The sequence below is a fragment of the Pleurodeles waltl genome, chromosome 6, assembly GCF_031143425.1.
Source record: "Pleurodeles waltl isolate 20211129_DDA chromosome 6, aPleWal1.hap1.20221129, whole genome shotgun sequence".
Classification (NCBI taxonomy): Eukaryota; Metazoa; Chordata; class Amphibia; order Caudata; family Salamandridae; genus Pleurodeles; species Pleurodeles waltl.
Window position 1 is genome coordinate 1,597,312,725 of NC_090445.1, and position 27,629 is coordinate 1,597,340,353.

At 40.6% G+C, this 27,629-nt stretch overlaps 1 protein-coding gene across 1 annotated transcript; it reads left to right on the forward strand.

The window, feature by feature from the left end:
- On the forward strand, positions 1-27,629 carry PHPT1 (phosphohistidine phosphatase 1). The gene is made up of 3 exons (XM_069241434.1): positions 1-225; positions 17,454-17,578; positions 26,927-27,629. Exons 1-3 carry the CDS (start codon positions 75-77, stop codon positions 27,017-27,019), a joined length of 369 nt encoding a protein of 122 aa, XP_069097535.1. The 5' UTR covers positions 1-74; the 3' UTR covers positions 27,020-27,629.

A 27,629-nucleotide genomic window follows, 5' to 3' on the forward strand; every position in this document is an offset into this window, starting at 1 on the left:
ACGATCAGCTGCACTGGGTATCCCATTGGTTCGTACCTCCCGCGTGGCTCGTCAGAGCCTGTAATTGTAAGAACATGGCGGCCGAAGGGTTGGCGAAAATCCCTGATGTGGATATAGAGCCAGACGGTGTGTTTAAATATGTGCTGATCCGCGTACAGCCGGCCCGTGGAGGTCCCGACGAGGGCAAGGACATCGTGCGTGGCTACCGCTGGGCCGAGTATCACGGTGAGCCAGGAGGGGGCTAAAGTCGTGGGAGTGAGTAGCCCGGCTAAAAGTATACCTCGCTCCATGTGGGCAGGACTTGATTTCGTTTGTGGATCTGGCTTCTTATCAAGAGTGTCAGACAATCGGGTCACTTAAACCAAACACGGACTACAACTTCCAAAGTACATTGTCAATGAAACTGGTTTTCTTCCGGCACGTGCTGTGGTGGTCACAGTACAGCTGAGAAGTTGGGCGTGGAGGGACCGTTTCTTAAAGATCATAGGTGGGCGAGCCACAAAATGAACTGGGTGTGCCGAAACGGGTGTGGGTTGTCTCCAAGTGGACTAGTATGAGTGGAGCTCTCCAAATATTTCTTAAATAAATTACACTACAAACGTTTTGTAAAAATGATATGCTTTCATATAAAAATAACTTGCGTCAACGTTTATATTTCGCTAGTAATGGAAATGTGGCAGCTGAAAGGGGCGGAGCAACCAGTCGGACTAAAAAGCATACTTAAAAAAAAAAAAAAAAAAAAAAAAGCTTTGCTGCAAAAAGATTGGCAATAAGTACAGTTGTGACAGTAAATCTGTTGTCTGTCTTCATTGATCACATAGAGGCTGCATGTTAAAATATCTTACTTGGTGAAAGCAACTGCGGCAAAGATATTTGGGTGCAATTTTCTGGGTATAATAATACTTTTTACGATAACGCTGGTTGGCGAGGTCTGTGCTTTGTCTTATCACTTTTGACTCGGTGTAACACAGAAGGTTAATGTGCCTGTTGCAAACCACACTGTAACATGCAGATCACAGATTTGGATTTTATGTAGATAGGTAAGTGGGTTTTCTGCTTTAGACAGATCCTTTTGCTACTTGAAGTTCATTAGTTGAGCTATTTCTAATGTAGCACAGGAGAATATGAAGCGGCATCTAGCATGCAAACCGCAAGGCAAGGGTTCACAACTATACTGTTTTATTCTCAGTCTGTCGTTGTTTTGAGGTTGCTTAAAAGGGTTCCTTCGGACAGTAATAAAATCTTATTAGTAGAGACAACCACTGTTACATTTTAAATGTGACTTTATTTCTTCTGACCATGCTCTCTAGGCTTAAAGTGCTTATGAGTATGGATAATACGTGATCCCCTTCACCCACTAACTCACTGTCTTATGTCACTGTCTCAGCTCAGTTGATTACATAGTATTGTATATGTGATGTAAAGCACTCTGACACCCTACATTGGGATAGGCAGCACAGTCAAAAGAATTAAAAAAATGTTAGTTGTGTATTTACTCATACCAACAGATACATCTGACGTTCTTATTGTGCATGCATACCTCTTTTATATATAGTGTTGACCAAAGTAAATATGCAAAAACAACAAGTGATGGACGGAATGCTGAACATTGTCAAACATTCACCCCCCAGTGCAGGGATCTGGGCCTAAATCCATCGTTTTTTTGCTGCCCATGCTATTTCAGTTTGGACCCAGCCATATGCAAATCAGTCTTTCCCCTGTTCCCCATGGGAACAGTCCAGCCCGAACTGCTAGGCCAGGTCTTCCCTGGACTAGAAACAAGCATTCTGGGACCGGTTTCGAGGTTTCACCCCTCATCAGCCAGGCTAGCTTGAATCCAGTGGCATGGGAAGCACGGGACCCACGTCGGGCATACCCTTCCCACTTAGGGCGACAAATGCAAAAACAACAAGTAATGGACGGAATGCTGAACATTGTCAAACATTCACCCCCAGTACAGTGATCTGGGTCTAAATCCATCGTAAGTAAATAACCTGTTCAAAAGCGTAGGTACGTATTAATCAATAGCAAGCCTTGTGCGTTTGTTTTCCCTCCATTGCATTGGCGTCTAGGTGTTAAGCTTCAGATAGCTCACAGTTAGAAGGTCAGATGGCCTTTTAAATCAGGCCTTTATTTTTGGTGCAGCTGGAATTGAAAATAGGAAAACCCCATTACTACCTGCAGGTTGCTGCTCCAAACGTAAAGCACAGCTGAATGTGTCCTGGTGTTGGCATTTTACAGTGGGACAAATTCAGGATGCTTCATTTTGGCCAGCCCAGATCTGGGATCCGACTGGATCCCTCACATTTCCTGCACTGAATGTAGCACATTAGATTTCATCAATGCATGCACTGACCGTCACTAGAAGTGATAGTTCCTATACACAAACTTAGAAACATTATAAACCACCACTTCGTGCCAACTGTAGACCATGAAATACGAGAGCCAAGAATCAAGATAATTATCACGTGGCCATTGCATATGGGCAATATTATTATTTATATAAATCAATAAATGGAGCGACAATATAATGAATTTAAGCCATAAACAAGACAGGTTTTTCTCTGTCCACATCTAGCCCAGATTATTTCAAGGTGATCTTAAATATAATGATGAAGGGGAAAAAACACAGTGAAGTTAAGTAATTACTTAGGATCTCACTATGTGGCCTAGCGAAGAAGCCAGGATTGATTCAATGTTTTCTAGCTCCACTTGCAATTCGGTCACTGAACAGGTGTGTCCTTCCCTCTTCTGTTTCCTTCAAGTGCCAGTGCTTTGTGTTTAACTGTTGGAGGAGTGCCTGCATGGTACTTACCTGCATGGTACTTACCTGCATGGTAAAGACTGCATGATAAAGGTCCTGCGTTATGCCCTTCAATATGTTTGGCAGGGCCCTTCACCTCTTCGACAGTTTGCCCCTCCCCCCCACTCCTTAAAGCCCCTATATTTGGTCTCTCCTGAGACAGCACATACACTGTCGCTTGCAAGATGTTTTGTTTACTTCCATTACTTACCATCAGTTGGCTTCATCACCCCGCAAACTTACGTGCTTCTGTTTGGTCATTGAATGCTTTCTTCAGTTCCTCTTTGTGTGTTTGTACCTACCGTGGATGATGGCCCAAGTACTGCTTCCCTTGTCTACTGTCCTTCTAGTGCTCCACGCTTTTAGAAGTATTTGTTTCATTTTTACCTTTTACCTATGCCACCTTTCTCCCTGCTACTCCTGCATTCTTGTTTGCCACCTCCCCCATTGTTTCTTTTCCACCCTTCCCTTTGTTTCTTGCCTTCTCCCATCCCACAGGGAAAAAAGTGGCCAGAACATGACCAGCGAGTTTCAAGAAGCTACAAAGATGCAGAAGGAGCTCTGCTACCTGCCTTGCATGGCCTTTTGGAGCAGTGTTCATGCAGGGCCAACATGGATAACTTCTGCTGGGACATAAGATAATTAAAGTTGTTGTTGTTAAAGAAAATAATAATTCCATTCTAAAAAACAGATCACCAGAACTCCATATGATGCACACTAGACAAGTTGACATGTTTGTCAAACGTCCTGGAAATATGCTCCCCACGCATTACAGAACACCTGAGGTTATAAAATGATTCTTAAAGGGGCCATGCAGCTCTATTGTCGGGACCGAGCACAAGGCCAGTAGAGAGATGGTTTCTTGTTAACATCCGCAGAAGATTAAAACCTGCTCTGACTGTATTGTGAACTTCATGGGGAGCAGAAATATTAATGCAAGTATTGTGAGAGCTGTATGATTATACTTTACAATGCCTGAATGCCATAATTTATTTACTACAATTCTTATTGCATAATCTTTATTAAGGGGATATTTACAACAAAAAAGCATCTCTGCCCATTGTGGTCAGCGCTGTCCCTGTCATAGCACTTTTTTCCCCCGAACTCTCAGCCATTCTCCACGGCAGCCGCACTGCTGAAAAACATAGTCAAGGGAAATTGACAACGCCAACAGCTCTCCCGTAGGCGAGACCTATTGGCTTTGCCAAAGCTTATTTCCCGTTGAGCAGAGTGAAGGAAAACAGCAGGATGCATCTTAATCTGATCTTCCTCCAACGTGGGTACTATGCCAAGGTCACAACTGCTATATTGTCCTTTGCTATGAGCTATACATTTAGAGGCAAATTAATTCCGACCTTAAGTGTGCATTTGCGCTCTCTCACAAGCTTAGGCCAGTTCGTCTATTTTGTTTGTTTTATAACAGATGGTAGGTAGCATTGTTGGTGCATTTGTTAAATACATCTTATCTTTAATTGAACAGCTTACTGACAACAGTCAGAAGCTGAGACGGGAAGACATTGCACAGACAGCACTCGCCATGGTTTGGCCGCTGGCCTGGCACTGCTACTGTACTGTCAATCTAAGGTGGGCCAATTTATGCAGTACATGTGTGGGGAGGCTCCATGAGGTGGAGGAATGGTGGGTGTCAAGTGGTATGCAGCCACAGCCCTGGTTCAGATGCATAAGTCCGCTCATGTCCATCTGGATGGAGTCGATGAATGGACTGGTATTGAAGGTTGAGGTGAGAGTGTTCAAAGGGTGCACAAAGGCATAGCTTGAAACTCCACGATCTCAGGCCGAGCCATAGACAGACAGCTGGGTGAAGCCTTGAGTAGTTCACCCACCTCTACCAAATATGATAGTGTGGTAACTAACTGACTGACTGCACACAGATGTTTTAGGCCATCCACTGACGTCAGAGCAGTGATACCAAGGCACTTTATGTAGTCTTGTACCTTTTTACATCACTTGTCTGGTGTAATTTACGATGTAACATTCTATAAAGCACACTAATGCCTTGATTAATGTTGGCACTATATAGAATCATAACAGTAAATAAATGAAGGATATTGCACAGGCCTCACTCTTCCATGACCTTGTAAAAGAAATGATAACCAGTTTTCATCTGCTGAAATGTCAGGTGTTTGTCATTTTGTTTTCTTTGTCGAGAAGGTGCACTGCTAAAACTGAGCTGTTGTAACACAGGAAGTAATGGCAATCTCCACTAACAAACAATATCTCAACCCTCCTAAATGGTTGATGTATTGTATTGCACAGATGTTGCCTTTCTTGAGTAGAATACAGCAATGAGTCTCCTCTGTGGTAAGTGAACAAATTGCAAATTAGTTGGAGAAGAGGTCAAGACAGTTGATGTGATGGGTTAATTCCTATTGGGACCTTCTTCTTGCCCTCAGCTGATACAACTGGCAAATCAGGAATGAGACTGAAAATATACCTTCTGTTTCATGCTCCCACCTGACTGGGCCACAGTCAAAGTTCCTAATGGAGTTCTGCAGATAAAATGTCCCCACCCACCTGCCTGATCTTTAGGCACTGGAGAGCTCTATAGTGCAGTGGGGCTGGGAAGGTTGCTTAAATGAATGAAGCAAACAGTCCCACTAGCTTGACTATCTATGGAAGAGTTACTGTGCCCCTCACAAGAACCTTGCAAATCTTTCTTGAGTTACTTGATCTTCTGAAAAGGCTAACTAGAATTATAGTGAAGCCTTGAAAGGTCATCTGAATGGAAGAATTGTCTGATTTGTCTTGTGTGATGCCACACACTAGGTTTTGTAAAAGAGAGATTGTCAAATCTAACGGTCTTGCTAGTTGTTCTGTATCTTGGGCCATGACCAAGATGTCATGTGGATAAATTATCAGACAAATACCTTGTGATCTCAAAAAATCCTCTACTGGTTTCATCAGCTTAGGAAACCCCTAAGGGCCAAAGAAAGACTGAAGGGTATAGCTAGGAACTTGTAAGTCTTGTCCTCCCATTGATACTGAAGGAAGCAATGGTGTGCTGAAAACATCAGGATTGACAGGCATCCTTGAGATAGACGTACCTTGAAGTCTCCTCTCCTCTTCTCAGGAGGTGAATTCCCTCCATTTTGAAATGTCTGTAGACAGTCCAAGAATTTAAGTCTGAGGTTGATCACCTGGCAGTAGCCCCCACTAGCCCCCACCTTTCTTGTCTATCAAGAAAGTGTTGCTAAGGAAGCAGTTGGGATGAGCGCAACAAACTTAATCACCTGTTTCAGAATAAACAGATACACTTTCTGATCTGTAAATGATTGCTTTGGGACAGAGAATTAGATATGTCTGGGTGAGGAAATTTGACAGAGATTGCATGAAACTCTAGATGAAACCTTCAAAACATCTGAAGGACCTTACCATCCTGCATAATTTGAGCCCAGTTGTGTAGAGAGTGACTTATCCTGCCTCCCTAGCTCTAGAGGGGAAGAAAGTTGGTATCTCACCTGGGTAGGAGATATCGGTCAATACTGCAGAGGAACATCCCCTGGTGGCAGTGACCTGAAACCTCATGCTCCCAAAGGGAAGAAATAATCTCTGGGTTGGAAATCCTGTCATTTGCCTCTGTGACAAAAGATCCCTCTGAAGGGGTCTTTGGTATATAGACGATTAGCGAAGCACACCTTTCCTGTGCCAGCCCCAATAAAAAGATGTGGCTGATGAACTTTTTTGTGCGCTGTTTAGACATTGTCAAGAGGTGTGAAACTATCAACAAGCTTAACTTTACCCTTAACTAAGAGATCCCAAAAGAGGAGACCATCTGCTAATCGTTTTGTCTCTAGTTCACAAAGCTTGAGGACAGTTCTCCAGAGGATAGATCTATGTCTCTCAGAAGAAATTACACAATTTACGTTGCCCAGGGGGAAATAGCTGTCTGGGCCAAACTAGCTAGAACATCCAGATCAGTTGGAGTCGTCCTGATCTTTGGCCATGAAGGCCAGGTCCAGCATCTTGGACAGGGGCCCAGTCAAGAAGCTTGTTCTGACATGCCTGCCAAGACATGTCCGCTCCCTTCTTTGGATCTTTTTATATATTTTCAGGAAAGCCATGAATGTTCTATGCCTAGCAGGGGTGTGGAATTTATTAAAATATCTACTTGTCCAGGGGACAGGTTGCTTCTCAAATCTACTTGTCCTGTAAAAAGATCTACTTGTCCCTTTGGTGCCATGTAGTGTGGCGACAAATTATGGCAGCAATTAATAGCCTCTCTGATTATGCCAGGGCTACTACCATAGTAGGGCTTGAATACTGGGAGTTTCAATCCCTACTGTAGCAATTTCCTTATTTTGCCACCTTTCTGCAGATCAGCATACTGGGGTTGGAGGAAGCAGTAAGCAATAGTTCCAGGGCTGGAATACCTTTGAGTCTGCAAACCTACTAACCTGCATGTTTTAAATATTTTTACCAGCTTCTCTCTAATATTTTTTCCCATAATAAGAAAGGTTGGACATTTACTCCTGACAATGGCAGAATTAGAACTTCTTCCAGGATTGGGAAGAAAGTGGCTGGAGGGAAAATGAACTTGCAAATGCTCAATAGATTTTCACATGAGCACATCTACACATCGTATTTACCCACGCTAAAATACAGTTCACAAATATTTTATAGGGGTACGACATATACCATGGGTGCACTTTTGTGACTTTCTTTAAGAATTTGGGGCCACAAGTAGGTAGGTTCAGATTTGTGACCTGCAAATTGCGAGTCGCAAATCCGAATGTAGGATGGTGTCCTTGACACCATCTGTGATTCGCAAGGGCTTCGCAAATGCCCACATCATGAATAATCATGAGGTGGGTCGCAATTTGCGACCCCCTCACGAATGGTGGCCTGCTGGAGACAGCAGACCACCATGTCTGTGACTGCTTTTCAATAAAGCAGTTTTTTGGTTTTTTTTTTGTAATGCAGCCAGTTTTCCTTAAAGGAAAACGAGATGCATAACAAAAACTAAAAATGAAACGTTTTCGTTTCATTTTTTCAGAGCAGGCAGTGGTCCGCAGGACCACTGCCTGCTCTGAAAAAATGTTTACAGTGACATTCACAATGGGGAAGGGGTCCCATGGGGATCCCTTCCCTTTTGCGAAAGTGTTAGCACCCATTTGAAATGGGTGCAAACTGCGATTGGTTTGCGTTCGCGGTCACAAAACAATCCTACATTGCACTGCGAGTTGCAATTAGGAAGGGAACACCCCTTACTAATTGCGAGTCGCAAACCCGTTTTGTGATTCGGTAACCAGGTTACTGAATCGCAAAACTGGGTTTGTGCATCGCAATGTGCTTTTTGCACGTCGCAAACAGCGAAAGTCGCTGTTTGCGACATGCAAAAAGCTACCTACATGTGGGTCTTGGTCCCTAATTAGGTCTGGTGTTAACAAAGACATTTTGTTTTTATTAAACTTCTATTTCTCTCTCTTTCGGCTGGCTTTACTGTGAGTGATCGCATTCTGCTCTTCCACAAGGAGCATATTGCCACACAAAGTAGTTTTGTTCAGTGCCAGGAACTACAGTGGCAATCAGTGACGTAACGAAACTGGAGGGTGCCCCTTTGCAAAGAACATGGAGGAGCCTCCTCTCCAGACTCACTCAGGGCAGGTGCTGTGCTGACGGGGCCCCCTGGAGGGCGGCTGCGGGGCCTTTGTTATGCCGCTGGTGGCAACGTGTGCTTTAAGAGTTCAAAAACTTTTTGGGGGGGTTTTGCCAATGTTTGTTACAATGTTGAGGGCCTGGTAGCTCCCACAACAATAAAGTGTTACAAAAGCCATGTCAAAACAAGACACGCATTGATGAAACTAAAAGACATATAAAAGTATGTCAGATCAGTTGGCTTTGTCAGTGTTTGTTTATTTTCATGCTTCCCATAATCGTGTTGAAAATGGTTACACTGATTTTCCATTAGAAATATTTTTGGGAAATACTAGCATGCATCAACACATTTTACTACATGACACTTCATTTGCATATAATCAGAGAGCATTCTGGGAGCATTATACTTAGCCTCTTAGCCTAAACGTTTCAAACATGTGTGTACACGGTTTATTTTTTTGTACTGGAACCAACGTCAGTAGTGAAGTGTGACCTTAAAACATTTATTTACAGCACGCACCCTAATAATGAAGGCTTTCAAATAATGAACCATAAATACAAGTTCAAACAGCATTATCTTTTGGAAACACATTCCTCAACTGCAGAGTTCAACTCTCTGTAAACAGGCAGCGAAAGGGTTTGTGCTGCAGGGGGTTGGGCCTACTTGTCCCAAGGACAAAGTAAACATAAAAACTTGTTGCCCTTGACCCCAAACAAGATGTCCCGGGCGTCGGGCGATAGGAATTCCACATCCCTGCCTAGATTATGTTCCACTTGTGAAACACACAAATGGTGATGGGAGAATGCCTGCAAAAAATGTTAAGCACTGGCAGTTGCTTGGAGTTTTATTCCAACTCGTCATTCTTTTGCCCACCATGCCACCTCATATTATATCCAGCCATATGCACATAAATCTTGGTCCTGTTCCAATAGAACAGCCCAGCCGTAATTGCCAGTGGTTAGACTTCTTGTAAGCAAGTGTTTGAGTTACTTTGAGGAAGGTAGAGTAGTCAACCGTCTTGTTGCTTATGAGGAAAAGGCCTAGGATCTAGTCTTTTTTTTCTTGTATATCGTTATCTCTAGTATAGTGATATTGATTGAATTGTAGTTGATGGAGCAGAAGATGGTACTGGTGGGCAGACGAGGATGTTGAAGTATCTTACATTTTTTTAAAGAATCTTGATGAATCGTGTCATGCTACAACGAACACTCTTCATGAGGTCAGGTGAGCCTCTGATATCCTAGCTAGTGGCATGTTGCATCAGTCATGATGGCAAAAAAACCAGCTTGATAGGTTGTTCAGAAGTGCTTTCAATCAGGCATACCTTTTTCATAATTTTCCTTTAGATACTCCATCCAACCTTTCCACCAAACCTATCTGGCTGATTTCATGCGATGCAGGTCTTTCCTAGGCACATGAACATGTGCATACAGATGAGCAAGCACGCCTGTTCATGGACTGAACACAATATCCCACTTCATATAAAGGGGCTTATAGTAAATGTGCAAATCATGGAATATATTGCAGAAATTTGTTATAATCAATGAGCGCAACAGAACTTAGTATGATAATTTTACAGAAGTACCTTTTAACCCTTTAAAAAGTATATTGTTGCAAATAATCATTCCTAGTTAGGAGAGTCCACGCAACATTTGATATGAAGGGCCTTTTGCAAAACAAGGATTAGTAAGCAGATATGTCATTTAACATATATACAAATAAACACATTACCCATATATAATGGGCAGGATACCTTAAATTGATATATAATTTACTCCCAGCAGAGAATATAATTATATTGATGAATGTTGTCCCCGTGCTTTTTTGGTGGGGGGAGGTTGAACCCTCTAGCTAAACACAAATACAGCTACGATGCGGTATTTCTTAAAACATCAAAAATTATAGTTACTTGAGAGACATCTAACTGCTTAATTTCTGTGGTTTTGTGCCTGTAAATTCTGAACCTAACTATGACATACTTGTAAAAACCTGTGGTTTTTTTTTCCATGAATTTGTAAGGTTTTTTAAAATTGTATTCCCTAACTTTACTTTCCTAGTAGCCTTTAGTTTTTGCAGTGAATTATATTATTCACTGCAAAAGTAGGTGGTATGTCATAGTTATGAAATACAATTAAAAAAACCTTGCAATTTCACATAAAAAAATAAAATCCCCACAAAGGTTGCAGGGACGTTATAGTTAGATTCAGAATTTACAGACACAAAGCGATAGAAATGCAGCAGTTAGACTTATCTCAAGAAACTAGAACTTGTGCCCTCTCCATGCACTGCAAATTACCCCATAAATGACATCAGTCATGCCATCTTCTTTAAGATCATAAATATCACTTCAACATTTGCAATACAAGTTTTGATAAGAAAACTGCGGGCCTGGCACACAAGTTTTAGTTACCATAGAACACGAGTTTTAGTTACCTTAGGGCCGTTGGTTTTTGGAGTGTGTGTGTGTGTGTGTGTGTGTGTGTGTATGTATATACGTATATCCTAGTGGTGGTTGCCACTAGGTAGTTATAGTTAGGGCCTAGTTTCTGTAGAAAAAGCGTTACTTGAGTTGCCTATATCTTTGGCCCCGCTTGACAAATCTTCATGAAACTTTCCAAAAAAATTCACCTGCCACGTCAGCTGCTATCTGGAAAGTTCTGGGTTGGGGGCATGAGAAAAAGAGGGGTCCCAAAACACCTTTTCTCTATTCGTTTTTCCATAGGGATTTTGAACAGCGATAGCGCTGAACCTACTGGACAGAATTTCAACAAATTTGGCTGAAAAGTAGGCCCTGGTCCAGAAGAAGACCTTTTTATGTTCTGGTGTGACTCCGTTCAGTGTTTTTTTTTTTTTGTGAATTTTTTTTTTCCTCATAATTAACTGGGAAAAAAATTGTGTATATAGGGACGTGGATCCGTTGAGACTCCAACACAGAGCGTGGCAAATCCACGAGCCACACAAAGCAGTGTGATTGGCTAGCCACAAGCTGTTCAGAAAGTTGCGGCCACCATTTTTTTCGACAAGCAACAGTCCTGGGGGATGGATTCTCAATGAGAAATGGATAGAATGTGTCAGGATAGAGGTACTCTGAGAAAAAGGCAGGGGTAAAAAAAAAAAGTATGTTTTTTTTAATTTAAATTCCTTTAGAGATTTTAGACATGACTACAGCCCAAACTGCTGGATGGAATGGCACGAAAGTTGGCAGGAAGGTAGCTCTTGGTCCAGAAAGAGTGCTTTTTGTTATTTGGTGTAAATCCGTTCTGTAGGTTTTGACACATTGAAGAAAAAACAAATGTGTATATCTAGGTGGAGCCAAAGCACAGATCTCATAGTGAGATCTGATTGGCTGTCGGCATTTCAGCCCGAAAGTGATGGCAGCCATCTTGGGACCAATATACATGATAGCACCCAATTGAAATGCATTGTAGTGAATAACAGGCTTTGAGGGTCACAAAAAAGAGAATGTATAAAGGGTGATAGCAAATTTGAGTTACAATATAAATCATTTGTTGATGATACCATACTAATTCCATGAATTGTTGTGTGATCTAAGATGATTTTACCCTGCTGGGATTTCAAGAATCGTGTTTGAGAGAGAACTGTTTTCTCATGATTTTTCCATAGAGGTTATGGAAGGTGCTCCAGAAGCTAAAATGAGAGCATAGTTTTTGTAAATTCACACTATCTTTCTCAGCTATAAGAGAATGAAGTCTGACATTCTCAGTAAAACATGTACTTCCAACAGGAGCAGGGCTGTCAGTTGATTCCCTTGTGTTCTACTGCAGCCTCCCAGAGTGTTCTGATGAACAACTAGAGAGCTAACAGACTTATTTATGACAAAAGTGTGGCACAACTGAAGCCATCTTGATTGAATCAAACTGGTAAAACGTAAAGCATTTAATTTAGAAAGGAACAAAATGAGGGAGTTCTTGATGGAATAAAGTGGAAAACTAAAAGGATTTTGTACTGAGGATACTGCAGCAAATAAGAAAATTAGGGAGCCAGTCCCTGCGTCCTTCCTCCACCCTCCCCCATCAGGCATTGGCATGGGCATCTTACTCTGTTAAAAAAAAAAGAAAAAACCCAACTTAAAATCAGTGTAAAAACAAAGGTTACTGGGACGTTCTAGTTAAGAAATCAAATGGAAAAAAACGTATAAATTCACTAAAAAAACAAAAAGTTTACAGGGACGTTATAGTTTAGGTTCAGATTTTACATGCACAAAACCATAGAATTCAGCTATATCGTTAATTATTTCAAGTAACTATAGCTTGTGCCCTGAAGTAATTATAACTCATGCCCTCGCCATGCACTACTAATTACCCGAGATATTACATCACTCATGGCATCTTCGTTGACACCATTGATAATATTACGCTAACATTTGCAGTAAAATTATTGATGAGAAAACAATGCATGGCGAGGGGGTGAGTTATAGTTACCTTAGGGCAGTGGTCCCCAACCTTTTGATTACTGTGGACCCCCACTTTAACATTAATGGAACCCAGGGACCCCCACTGAATCATCATGGAAATCCGGGGACCCCCGCCTAGGTCATTACTGGAATCTTGGGACCTAATTTAGCAATATTTTTAAATTTTCTAGTCTCTCGGGGACCCCCTGAGAAGGCTTCGCGGACCCCCAGGGGTCCCTGGACCACAGGTTGGGAACCACTGCCTTAGGGCACAAATTATAGTTACTTAAAATAACTCTAAGTAAAACAAGTGAATTTCTGTGGTTATGTGCATGTAAAATCTGAACCTAACTGTCCCCATAGCCTCTTGTTTTTAGTAATTATTATTATTTTTAAAAAATTCTATTTCCTAAGTATAACGTCTCTGTAACTTTAGTTTTTTTTTTCAGTGAATATTTCTGTGTGTGTGTGTGTGCGTGTGTGTGTGCGTATGTAAATGAAATTACTTCCCCCTTCTCTCGCATCTCCCGCAGCCATGGCAAAATCTTCTTGATTTCTAGCTGCTCTAGGAAACTCGTAGACACCTCTTGGACAGGGATAGCAATGTTCTAAATTGATCATGGCGTCAGTCAACTCCATAAGTCATAGAACTCTATATCCCCACAGCTCCCCCCGTCCTCCCTGCCCAACCAAGAGATACATTCTAGTAAGGGCTCAACCTGCATCATGCTCCTTATTCTGCCGGGCCATGCCATATTGTTGAAAAAGAAGTCTGTTTGTTTTTCCCTCATGCCAGACTCTTTATTTTCCAAAGAAAGAATGAAACTACTACCCCTCCTTACTAGTTGCACTCAGAAACGATCATGGCAGCTAAAAGATCCAAAGCTGCAACTAATCTCTCGATGGTGAAACTCCTTCTGTACGTTTCACGGTGTGAGAATAAGATTGCTGATGATGACCCTAATCTGCCCTCTATAAATTTCATTTTGTCCCTAATAGTGACTGCAGTAGGCGGAGGAGGAAGTCACCACAACAAGAAAGAAGTGCAGGTGTCCTTGAAACATCCAAGAAGCCTCTGCCGTCTCTTACAAGCAATAGGTTCTGACAGCCTGTTAAAACAGTACTCTTGATACTCTCCCCTTTCTGTTCTCCTTTTGGCATTTCGATTTCCTTAATGCCTCCCAAGTCTGCAGCTGTACTTGTATAACCAAATGCAATAACATTTGTTTACATTAAAAATTATTCGTTTTTATTTGACTGGTTTGTTTCAGTTAAAGCATCTTGCATAAATGAGAAAGATCATCAACAATACAGGTAAATTCATAAGTGCCTTCCCTGATACACTGATTTGCTTTTCTAAAAATTATCAGGGTAATTAAAACATTGCATTACTATTTTAAATTATTGGCCTTCTCTTTAATGTCCACATGCACACTAAGTGCCTCATTAGGAGAAATTCCGACAGGGAGATTGCCGACACACTGGCTACCTTCCCGCTGGACCCACTGAGAGTTTCCCGCTGGGCTGGTGGGTGGAAACCAAGGTTTCTGCCCTCCAGCTTAGCGGCAAACAGGCAGCAAGGCGTCCGCATTGTCTCCGGCTTGTAATAAAGCTGGCGGCAATGCTACAGAGCACACCAGCACCTTTCCAATGTTCACTGTCTGCATAGCAGACAGTGAACATTGCCATGATGCTGGGCAGGGGGACCCCTGCACTGCCTATGCCAAGTGCAGGGGCCCCCTGCACCTATTCTCCACCAGACTTTTTATGGCAGTAAAGTAGCCATGAAAAGGCTGGCGGAGAACAAGTTTGTAACCAGCAGGGCAGCCCTGCATGTAGCGCCGCTCTGGCTGATTGCAATCGCCATCAGGCAGTCTGGATCATGGATCTCGCCGGTGCTGGCGGTTTAATCACCAGGGTCTTGAAGTGGTGGTCGGACAGCCACAGCCGTGGCGACGGCCTAAATCTAAAGCATACCTTTAATACTCTGATACAATCAAATCTGAAATTAGAAAAACAAACAGGTTGTGCTTATTTGTGTCCTAGCACAGCACTGCACAGTCACTGTAATAAGGATGCTCTCCCTGTAAACTTTTGTCACATTAGATGTGCCAGTGGATTAATCTTAACCCTAAAGTTTTACAAACTCTTGGGGTAGGAAATTCCAGTATATCCCTTGATGGTCTCTATACTTTTAAAATTCCATTGTAGAGGTTTTTGGAAGTGCACTTCAACAAATACAGAAATTATGTTGTCCTGTCCTTTTTCCGATTAGTCCATCATATGGTACTTTTAATAAACCAGTTGATTTTCATTGCGGCCTGATCTTAAGAATTATTGTGGCTAGCCATCATGGCTACAGTGAGGGTTTGCACCATTATTTCCTCAAGCATTGCTTTTATCAAATACAGCTGCTATTTTACCAGTTGTATTCCCCGAACAATTTTTGCCTTCTCGCAGTATTGTAGTTTACTCCCTAATTATATTGTTCACTGATTCTAATGTTAATGTAGTCCTGGTTGATTTCTTCATACTTCTCTAGAACACATTCCACCTTCATAATTAGGAATTTAAAGGCAGAAAAGAGAGATGAGATGTTTCCTGAGATCACTAATGAGTAGATCATGTGGACCCATATATTCATGAAATTTTCTGAAGGAATTTCATTTTGAGGCAGTTTGGCTGAAGAAAGTACTTCAAAATTATGAGTATTTATGCTGGAATATTTTATATTCTGTGCACTGCACGTGTTTTGCCTTTGCAGCCATTAGGACAGGTTGGTTAGTTAATAGTGCTCCAGTATCTGTTTTAAAGGAACGTTTCACAAGTGGGTATTCCTTGTGGTATTTTTTGTGTGGTTTCCTTGCTATGAATCTGATTGGGGTATTACTGTATATAGAGTGGGAAAATAACTAAAACCTACTAACAACAGTTTTTCACTCTTTGATGTGAGTTTCTTCTTTATTGGTAGAGTAGGTGAATCCAACAAGTAAGTCTTGAGGGAGGATCAGTCACATCTATATCGGCTAGAACTTCAGTAAAAAGGTTTCTTGTTAGGCAACATGTCTTTATCTGCTTGTTCTTCAATGTAGTCTACCATTCTACACAAATCACTTATTTCAATAGGGTAATTGTTCAGTTGGTGAAGAAGACAATACCACAGAGACCAAGGGTCTCTTCTTATTATTTATCAGAGGGGCATTAACGCAAATTGAGGAAGAATACGATTCTGGGTCCCTCTCTTAACTCGTGAATATCCTCCTTGCTGGAATGAATATGCAGAGTTTTGGCAGTGTGGTTCAAGGAAATGCGCGTACATTTTAATACTTTTCCTGTTCGATTATCAAGTGTTTTATATAATAAAAAAAGAGTGAAACTTGAGTCATGCCAGTCAATAACTGACCATTCCGTACTTGCCAAGAGGTCATACCCAGTCGATTTGCAAGAAGTAAATGCTTTCAGCTACTTTTGTAAATATTAATGTAAAGAGATGCCGTTCTTTGAGGGTGACTATCACACCAACAAGTTTTTAGAATATGTATTGGCACAAACGAGGAAGTTTGTGTTTAGACTAACTGAGGGATTGGTAATATTTTGGGTCCACTTGACTTATTTTTTTGTACTCCTCATTCCTGTCTACACTTAAATACATAACTACTCATTATTGTGGGTTTTCCTATCACCCCACCTCCTTTCCCAGCCTCTCCACACCGGCTTCATAGTTAACGCTGGCTTAGTTTAGATATGAAGTGGTATTTATTGTATATCATTGCATGCAATTCAATGACGATTTGCTGTACAGTATAATTGAAATAATTTGACTAGTTTAGGAAAAATAATAAATAGTTTAAATGGTGTGTTGGACTTTTTTTCAGTGAGGAAACAGAGGAAATAACAAGAGCTGCAGAGACAAATCAAACCAAGATTTATAGAGGGCCACTACTCCCTGGAAAGGGTTTCAAGGCGCTGTGCTGGGCGGGACTGCTGTAATTATCACATTTCGCTCTATTATCCCACCAATATCTGTTATGGTCTCTTGGAATTATTCTAAATGTGGATAATATATGGAGATCGCTGAACATTAAATAACTAGCACCTGCTTAGTTCACTTCAAAATAAGGCAGTTTTGTCTTTGTTATTGAAGTGCTGTAGATTTTCTTTCAAGTTTTCATTACATTCAGATATTTTCTCAAGCAACTTCTTGGATGCATGTGCTTGCAGGTTAGAAACCAGAAAATATAAAAGAACTATCCTTTGTTTTCTTCAACATGTGCTTGAAAGCCTTGTGATAATTTATGGTGTAACGTAGTAAGTCAGTTACTCCTAGATTAACTGAGTGCAACAGGCAACTCTGTTCCATCTTGTCTGCTGAACTGCCAGAGAATCCTAAGAGATTCTGGCCAATAATTATTTATCCATCTTCGCAAGCTCCCTCATCAGTAATGATTACAAAAACCTCTCTGCAACTGGGGTAGAGTTAATCCATTCAGATACTTTTCATTTTTTTCCATGCACAGCGTCTTATTCGAATACCGAATTGTTATTAAAGTGCAATGCAAAAATAGTGAGCTAATGTAGTTATGGGAATTACCTTTATTTCTTGTTTGTTTCCTTTCCAGCTGATATTTATGACAAGGTGTGCAGCGAGATTGAGAAGCAGGGCTTTAGCTGCGAATGCCTTGGGGGTGGCCGAATTAGTCACCAAAGCCAGGAAAAGAAGATCCATGTATATGGTTATTCCTTGGTATGTAAAGTGGTAACAAAAGCTGTGAATTTTTGCAGTGGAGGGGAGTGTGGAGGGAATTTTTCATGAGACAGGACAGAAGACCTTTTCAGTAACTATTTTGAGTGTGTTCTCACTGATGGATTAGTTCAATAGGAATTCATTCTGAGTGCTCTGTTTGAGGCGCCCTTTAAACCTCCTGCACAGCACATAACCCATCTCATCCAAGCATATCTGCATAGAGGGTGCGTGGAGTGCTTTTATTATCTTGTTTGCTCTTTTTTTCCCCCACTTATTGCTTAACAAAGGTGTGACCAGTTAAAAAGCTGCCCTATTTGGCAAAGAAATCACATATTTATTTCTCCTACTACTATATGCATGTCAGAATTCGTCAGTGTTACTTAGCTATTTGATATCCGCTATGTTTGGTGCCTTTAAGATCATTTGACATCTGAGACACTAATTCTATGCCCAGTCATTTCTAGCGCTCTGATTCATTCTTGCTTTTATTCCATTTGTCTGTCGAAGACTGGAAGCAAGAATGGTCTGTGAGTCCCCTTGATTACATGTAGAAATAATTATGCACGTGAAAGGTATAAAGTGTCTCCTTAGAATGGTCCCAGTCTGGCGGGGAAAAAAACACAAAGGGTTAATAAAAATTCCTTGGAAATTGTCTGTCCTTTTGACTTCTGTGCCCCCCATTAAATCATTAAACTCCAAGGACAACAGCTGAAACATTACTGAAATTCAGGGACCCCAGTTTAGGCATTACTAAAACCTGGGGACACTGGCGTAGTCCATTTCTATAATTTGATCTTTAAAACAGTACACAAACATACAGAAACAAGTTAAACATAAAACAAATTGAAAAAATTATGAAAGTTTTTATTTAATTCACAAATACAGGAAGCAGAAATTTACATTTTAATATGAAGGCTGGAGCTGTTCTAAAATCGATTTGTAACTCTAAAGATGAAACACCAAACTAAACTCTAGCTTATTACTTTCTTTTCGGCTCCTGTTGCATGTTCTTTTAATCATTGATTCAATTAAAGCAATGCACAGTCCATACTATGTTGTGTTTGCTGTCCTGCACATCAACCTGTGAGTAACAACTTCATTTTGTCTTCCAAATTCAGATTCCTTCACATTTGCAGAATGTTTTACTTTTTTAGGTCTAGCGTAAGCATTCAACCTTGTGTATACTTTTAGTATACTTGTTATGGCTAAAAGCGATTTTCATTTGTTGGTTGCAGTGTCCATTAAAAATTCTTGCTCACTAGTGGTCAGTTCTGCCTCTTTCTGTTTCAGAGCAGTGACCAACTACTGTATTATTCCACTTTGTTTTCTTTATCTGTTGCTGTGACTGACTACTTTGGCATTTCTTCGGTGCTCCCTTTTCACTGTAAGTGTTTTAGGTATGTAGCTGCCTAAAATTTATTGCAGCATTCCGTTCCTCCCACCTCCTACCATGTCGCTGACATTTGTTTTGGCTTTACTCCAGTGCTGTCCTCACTGGAGTCTCTCCTCCACGGCCCCTCCCTGCCAGCACTCCGAACATCGCACACATGGCATTGCTTATCTCCTTTATTAGGGCCATAAATCTTCTCAGTCTGTTCTGCTGTTGTTAACTTCATTTGAACTTTGTTGAAATGCGAGGCAAGAATGCGTGCAAGACTTCATTCTGTTAAAATAAAAAATAAAAAACTTTTCCACTCTTATTTTCCATCGTCTCTCCTCAAGGGCTTGTGACTTCTGATGTTAGTAGCCACCAGTGACCACAAAAACACAGCAGGAAAAGTTGAAATTATGAGCCAGGGCTGACCAATTTATGTGGCAAGAAAAGTCAAGTTATGAATTTACAATGCCAATAGCTCTAACTCAAGAAAATGCAAGACCTATTACATTGCAAATGCTTGTTCATTTTTACAGTTTGTTTCTTTATTTATGTAACTTTTATTAGTCTCCTAATATTTAATTTTCTATGCAGCTATTGACCCCCTGAGTGTTTGCGGACCACAGATTAAGAACTACTGGTGTAGTTCTTGATTGAAGCTGAAGATTAATACTGGGATGATTACCAAGACTCCAAACTCTCACTTGACTTCAGGGAAAAGAAAAGAGCTGAACAAGAACATTAAGAATTAGAATACAGTAGTAGTTCTATCTGCTATAAGCAAATATCGGCCACAAAAAAAGCAAGAGGACTAAGATTGTGATGAAACACAAGGGCCTCCATGCACTGTGAGATATTCATCACTTGAAGCGGTCTCCTTATGTGAGTCAAACAGCAACCACCATCACAGGAAAAGACTACGTCTTGGATTGGCACCCTCAGGTTGCATTCTATGGACGGACCGCCATCTTGAAAACAGTTTGTAAGGCTTATCCACAACCCTTTCCCGAAGCTCATGACGTTCGTTTGGCACACAAAGAAGAGGGCCAAGCTTGACGTCCTTTGTCTTCTGCAGTCTACAACTCCCCTCTATGCCCAAAGGTCCATGCTACTGCCAAAACACCCCTCCAGGTGATTGCGAGCATGGAAAAGCAACAGTTAGTTCTAGGCAGGGATGCACTTACCCATAACCTGAGCTCAGGTCTCCTTATCCTGAAGATGTGTGATCCCTGATAAGATATTGCCACAGGTTTAACAATAAGTTAATCTCCCAAAGCTCTGTACTTACCAGGATGCTATTGAAAGAAATGACGGACTGACCAGGGGCAGCATTAGCCTAAGAAGCATCTCCTCAAGAATGCTAACTTGAAGGATAATCTTTCGAGTGGATCAGAACTTGAATATAATCTGAGAATCACAATTTTTTTTAACCTTGTATTTTGGTTGCCAATGTACTTGGTGGAGTTCAGCCGGAAGTCAGTGACCAGGATCAACAGCATGTGGCTTTAGTTGGAATGATTGGAAGACAGAATTAAACTTCCAAGCGCAAGGCAACTTCAAGAAAAGCCACAGGATTGATCTGATAGTTTATCACAATTGGACCAAAAATAATGGGTGAAATTTAACTGCCACTTTTTGGAACAGAGGAAGCAGATATCCTCTACAGGAACAAAAGGAGCAAAGTTTGATCTTTATTAAGCCGCATACGTTTTCATTTTGACCTTAGAACACCTTAAGCTTTCAGAAAGAAGTTACCTATGCTTATGTAACTGATTCAAATAATCGTTAGTCACTGGAATCTAAGGATCAACAAGAGGAGAAGTTGAAATAATTCATGGATGAAATACAAAAAAAAAGATGTAAGGATGGCACTATAAGTCCCTTTATTCTCAGAAAATTCTGCAGATGGTAAATAAGCCAATTTTCTTGAGTTGAGTTGCGTTATAGTAGCCCCATAGCTCCAAACTTTGTTATGAAAATGTATAGAGCGCATAGCTACCCGAAGGCCTCCCAGCGCTATACAGAAAAACCTTCGAATATACGGCTTTGGGACACAAACTAAAATAACCAAGTTTATAATAGCCGCCGGAACAACAGTTCATGGCTGGTTTGACATAGATTCAGTGGTAATGAATTCCACAGTCTAGCTCCAAGATACGATATTGATCTTCCTCCCCATTTGGCCTTTTTATTGGGGGGAATGACAGCTAGGGCCGTGGAGGATGATCTAGGATGTCTGGTAGGTTTGTAAAAAGAAGCCAGGGTTTGCAATATTGGTGGGCCTTTGTCATATAGCGATCTATGAATGCAACATAAAGATTTAAATTGTATCCGTTGCTCCAAAGGAAGCCAGTGGAACGTTTATAAAGCTGATCTGGCCGATTCATGCCTGGGAAAATTAAGAGAAGGTGGGCAGCAGTGTTCTGCACCACCTGCAATTTCTTCATAACATATTTTGGTGCACCAAGAAACCTGGTGTTCCCATAATCCAGCCGAGAGATTATTAAGGCCTGTATGATGAGCCTCCTTGCAATGAACTGAAGTATTTTGAAAATCTTTCTAAGAAGTCTGAGTATGCCAAAACAGGAGGAGGATATTTTTTTCACTTGATGATCCATGGTCCACCATGGATCAACCCATACTCCCAGACTCATAATGTTTTCTTTGGGCAATGGAAGATCTTCTAATGGTTGTAATACTGGGGAGATTAGGTTTGGTTTTGCCTCGTAGCCCAGAAACATAACCTCTGTCTTGTCTCCGTTCAACTTAAGTCTACAGCCTGACATCCATTTGGAGATTGCCTGTAGACAAGGAATGAGCCGAGAATTGGTTGAGTTCTGATCGGTAGAAAAGGATACCACAAGCTGGGTTTCATCTGCATATGACACTACAGAGAGTACATAGGGCTCCGCTACTTTTGCCAGAGGGGCCATATAGATATTAAATAACGTAGGGCTCAAAGACGAGCTCTGCGGCACCCCCCACTTACTCTTAAAACAGCTCGACTAAAAGGAACGGTCCAAAACTTGAAATGATCTTGCTTCCAAGAATGGGCATTGCCTGAGACTCCACTTTCCCTCATTCTCTGGAGTAAAATATTGTGCTCCACCGTTTCAAAGGCAGTGCTAAGATTGAGAAGCTCGATTGCCGAGACCGAGCCCTGATCTACACGTTTCCTAACTTCTTCAGTGACTGCGATTAATGCAGATTATGTACTATGTAATGGTCTACAGCCCATCTGAGACGGATGGAGAACGTTATTGTTCTCCAAAAAACTCAAAAGACGAGTATTGACATGTTTTTCAAGTACTTTGGCAAGGGCTGGCAGCATAGAGATTGGTCTATAGTTGCCAGGAATTAGTGGATCCAGGATGGGCTTCTTAAGCAACCGCTTCACAATTGTGTGTTTCCATTGTGGAGGAATGGTGCCGACTGATAGTGACATGTTCAGCAGCTCAGTTAACACAGGGACTATTTTTGAAGCCCCTTGTCCTAAGATTGAAGGCGGGCCGTATCCTGGTGAAGACCCTGCTTTAAGTGTGGTCAATAATATAGAGACCGCTTCAGGAGAGAGGGGAGGAATATATGTAAACCTTGCTGCACCCTTGGAACACTCCTCATCTACCACTTGGGGACTGTGGTTGTCTATTGGAAAGGTTGAGTAGATCTCTGCAATTTTTTCCTGAAAAAATCCAGCTAAGTCATTACTATGTTTATGCAAGGCTTCTACAGAGTCTGTGTGTACCTGAGGAGAGGTAAATTATTTTAACAGGAGAAAGATTTCCTTCGGGACGTTAGAGCTCTGTTTGATTTCATCTGCATAATATGCACTGTAGGCTACTTTAATATCAGCATGAAACTTTCTGATAGCCTTCCTATACTCATCTTTAGAGGAAGTCTCATAGGATTTTCTCCATTTTCGCTCCATTTGCCTACATTCCCTCTTTATTAGGCTGAGATGTTTGGAGAACCAGGGGGCACTTTTTTTCTTATGTCCACTCTGCCTCAAAGTATATGGTAGGATTGTGTCTAAGCTTTTGCTAATCCAATTATTAAATGAGTCTAAAAATGTAGCCATATTCCCATTCAATGTGGGTTTTGAACTCTTTAAAATGTCAATCCATTCTTTAGTCCTAAGCATATGCCAGCGCCTATAAGATTGGATAATGCTTTGGGAGGGTGTTTCCAATACTGGAAGGGGAAGGGAGAGCGAGATTAGATAATGATCGGACCAGGCTAAGCGGGCGGGGGGGGGGGAGGGCAGTTAAGTCAGCTGTATTGCTGAAAACTAAGTCAGTGGTATGACCCCTGATGTGTGTAGGGCCCCTGATCAGTTGTGTGAGATCTAAGGCCTCCATATCTAACGGAAGTCTCTTAGCAGCTGCATTCTCTAAATTCTCTGCATGAATATTTAAAATCTCCAAGAAATGTAAAATTTGGCTTGTTACAAATTAAGTCTGCCAGTTGCTCTGAAAAGGATTGAAGAAAATGCAATGAAGAGCCAGGGGGGGCGATACAGTAAGGCCCCGGAGAAACTATATTGAGGATTTAAAGAGAAGGAAAAATACATACTCTCACAGTCTAATAACTTAAGTGGATGGGTGGTGACTTTAACTGAATCCTTGACAATAATGGCAATACCCCCTTCTTTCCCAGAGACACTGTCATGCCTTATGATTGAGTACTTATTAGGTAAAGCCAGAGAAATATCAGGAGCTGAGCACTCATGGAGCCATGTTTCAGTTAGAAACTGGGCTGTAGGTGTTAATTCATTAGGTGGAAGATTGATATCCAGTTTGTGGGCAGCTAAAGATCTACAATTTGCCAGGAGAAACAAGCTATGTAGCGCTTTATACGATACAGGTATGTTCTGTATCAGAGGTTGATTAGTTTCCCCATTTCAGTGGGGGATGATAACCCAAAGAAGGAGCTTGTTCAACTCCCAGATCCTCACAGAAAGCTTTCTAAAAACTTAAAATATATATATAGAGGACCCTGCCAGAAATTATAATATGAGGCAGTTCATGAACATAAATGTTAGTCCAAAAACATCAGACCTTTTCTTCTGTGCTCTGTAACTTTTTGAACAATTATCCTTCTTTGACAGTGTCTCCTGTTACCACTGTTATACAGTATTCTTATGAAGGCCAAAGGTCAATTTTAAGTTCTTCACAAATTATTTTAAGGTTCAACAGCTGTTAGTAATGGCTTTGGGCAAGATTTTCTTATTCCTATGGATCAGTTGGTTCCTGATTTCTTGTTTTATGATAAAAAGGCTTTCATTTCTTTTCAGTAAATGTATTTGAAGTATTAGGATGTCATACAATTGGGGCTTGAGTGTGTTTGATTGTATTAAAATATCAGCTAAATTTATCATAAATTGGCAATAACCATTTGTAAATCCAGGGAAACTTGAAATCTCTGACAGTAGTCGGTAAAGGACAGTCCAAAGAAGCTGAAACCAAGAAACATTCTATATAAAATAAACATTCTCAACTTCATACTTGTCAAAGTAACGCTTCTTCTCATGTTGCTGTGGTCTTGCTACTTCCAAACTTGCATGTTCTTGATGTTGTGCAGTAGTCTTTGAAAATACAAGAGTACCATCCTAGTGGAACAATACAAAATATTTAATCCTTAAAATGCTGAAAAATGACATGAGCATTCTGCAACCCAAATGGTATTACGTGATAGTCGAAATTACCAAAATGGGTTGCCAAAAGCCAATTTTCACTTGTTGCCTTTTTCTATATGCAATAGATAAGCAAGTCAAAACCCATTTTAATAAGCACTCGTGCTCCTTGGACTGACTCCTAGATGTTCTTTATAAGCGGTAGCAGTGGTATAGCCTTGATTGTGATCTGGTTTCAGACTCTAATTAAAACATGGTCAATGATCTTGATCTTTTTTGGGTATAAAAAATGTATGAAGATGGTACAATTAAACCAGTTAGCAAATTCTTCTATACATAAACCTTTAGATTCTCCTTCCCTTTTTTGGATAACTGTGATCAAAGGAACGAATAACAGGATTGGCTAGGCAAAGCAAAATCTTGAGAAAGAAACATAGTACTGAAAAGGCATTGAAGAAAGTTTAGCCACTATTGGATTTTATATGTAGTCCTTTATCTCATCTCTTGGAGTCCAATAACATCCTATAGTATAACAATATGCAGTGCAAAACTGATATTGTTTAAGCAGACCAGTTGCCAACAGATTATACAGTTTAACCAAAGAATTCTAAAAACTATGGCATATTGGAAGGGGCTTGGATGCCAAAAGACAACACTTATGTACAATCCTCAAATGAAACGCATTAGAGAAGAGGCCTCTTGAAGTTACTGATCAGCTGTCAGCAGTTCAAATAACTCCAGAAGTCTTAAGTCTCTTGGCAATACTTTTTATTTTATTTTTGTGTGTGGCCCAGTCCTAACCAATAAACAGTTCCCAGACACCACTGTCCATCAGCGTAGATGACAAATGATAAGTATCATTTGTAGAAGCTCAAAGATAAGGAAAGGGTGCAGGTCCACTTTAACCTCTGATGGACCTGATGGAGAAACTCTAGAATGATTGCAATAACTCACTCTAGACCTTCTTTCCATTGACTTTTTTTTGTAATCCATTTACTCAATACTAAATTGATAAATTGTTTAGAAAATAAAGTAGGACTTTGCAAACAGTTTAATTAGTCGCTAATTTTTTTATTTGAAATGCATCAAAAGAGAACCATCTAAGGTCTTTCATTAGAGGCAGTTTCAGCTTCTAATTGACAAAAACAAGTCACACATGTCAGTACACATGTTCCACCTTACATATATTTCACAGTGCTTCCACTAAATGTTTGAAAGAAAGTTTTTTTTTTTGTAAGTGTGCAACCATCTGACTTCCTCACTAAAGGAGTTTGCCAGGCCAAAGTGGACCCAGAAAGGCAGTCATTTAGGTAAACCACTGACTCAATATTGACTAAACGGTGTAGGGTGAAAGGCAAATTGCACAATATAAGCATCCAGAAATTCACTGAAGTTCACTTTAACTTTTCCTAGAAAAACTGCATTGAAGAGAATGTTGCATGTCTGCAGATCACAATATTAAGTTTTGCTTTAGAGCTGAAATCTTGAGGGGATTCTTGTGCTAGGTTCTGGGAAGAATCCATAGTGCCACCAAACCCAGCGTTTCTTTAGCATCGCAGGCAGTCAAGTACAAGCTACTGAGAAGGTCTGTTACTTTCCCTTTTCTTAGTTGCATAAATAAATGGTGACTTCTCCCAGTAGTGGTCTCACCCTGGGCCAGAAAAAATATGATCACATCATCTCCGTCCTAATGGAACTCCATCTTGCAGACAAGTTTACCAGCTCTGGTGGTTCTCTGCACACCTGCAGCCAGGACGCCATCAAATTTCAGACTAAGAAGTTAGAAAGAAGAAAAAAGCAAAACTGCAGCCCTTTTCCATTGATGCAGGCAGGATTTGAAACAACATACCTTTAATCCATAAGGGCCTCCCCAATGCTGCTTTATTGTAGGAAAGAGTTTAACAACACGCCTCTTCAAACAGCACTATATCACAATACATTAACTGTCCATAACTCAGCTACCTCTCATGTTGGCTTTATGCTGTCTTTGATGCTGTATAGCGCTGACTGTATTTTGGCTAGGTTTACGCTGTAGAAATACTAAATACTTACATATATAAATAACATTTATAATTATAAAAACAAATCTAACTCTGCCCATTGAATGTGTAGTAATCTCTGTATATCTATAATAGGTTTTTGCACATAGCATACATTTGCAAAGCAAGATATTTTATGATTCAGAGGATTCTGTCAATATTTTCACTTGAAACCATTGGCTCGTACTCTAGGTAGGTTGGATGTTGATATTTGTGGTGGTCACATTCACGAGGTAAAGATAAATATTATGTTTATAAAAAAACACATTGGTTTTAATCTTGTGTATTTTATTTTTTTGCAGGGCTTTGGAAGAGCTAACCACTCTGTCTCCAGCGAGAAGATAAAATTGAAATATCCTGGTTACATTGTCACCTGGGCAGATGAAGGGTACTGATGCAGGCCTGTTGAACTGTATCTTAAGAATTAGCTAGCAGTTTTGTCATGCCTGTAATCACGTAACACTTGAAACACAAATCCTGCAGCAAGGAAGAGGTTTTTGACTGTGGTTTATTTGAAATATTCTGCATTAAATATCGTACATCGGCACCTGTAATGGAGATTTCATGACTGACTTTTCTTGTCAACATCTTGATCCCTTACTCGCTATACAAGCTTCCATGTGTCCACCTGTCTTTTAGGATTTGTCATAAGGGCAGGCCCTATGTGATTCTGAAAAGCAAATAAGGTAACAAGATAAAAATGAACTATTTATTTTCCAAGCAGTTTGTGGTTGATGGGTATACTGAAGTCCATTTAACAGAAGATAGTATGACTGTTAATCATGGCACTGTTATGAGGCATTGAGCTCTTGACAACGATATTTGACTGAGTAACTCTTATAAGAGAGACTACAAGTTTTTACTGCAAATTGTTTCCGTGGAGAGTGCAAAACCTTTTTCACTGACGCTGTACTCTATATGGATGGAAACGGAATGTTCATGTAATCTTCACCTCTCAGTGGGTGAATTTGCTTTTCTGAATAATAAAGATTCAAGACGTTTTTA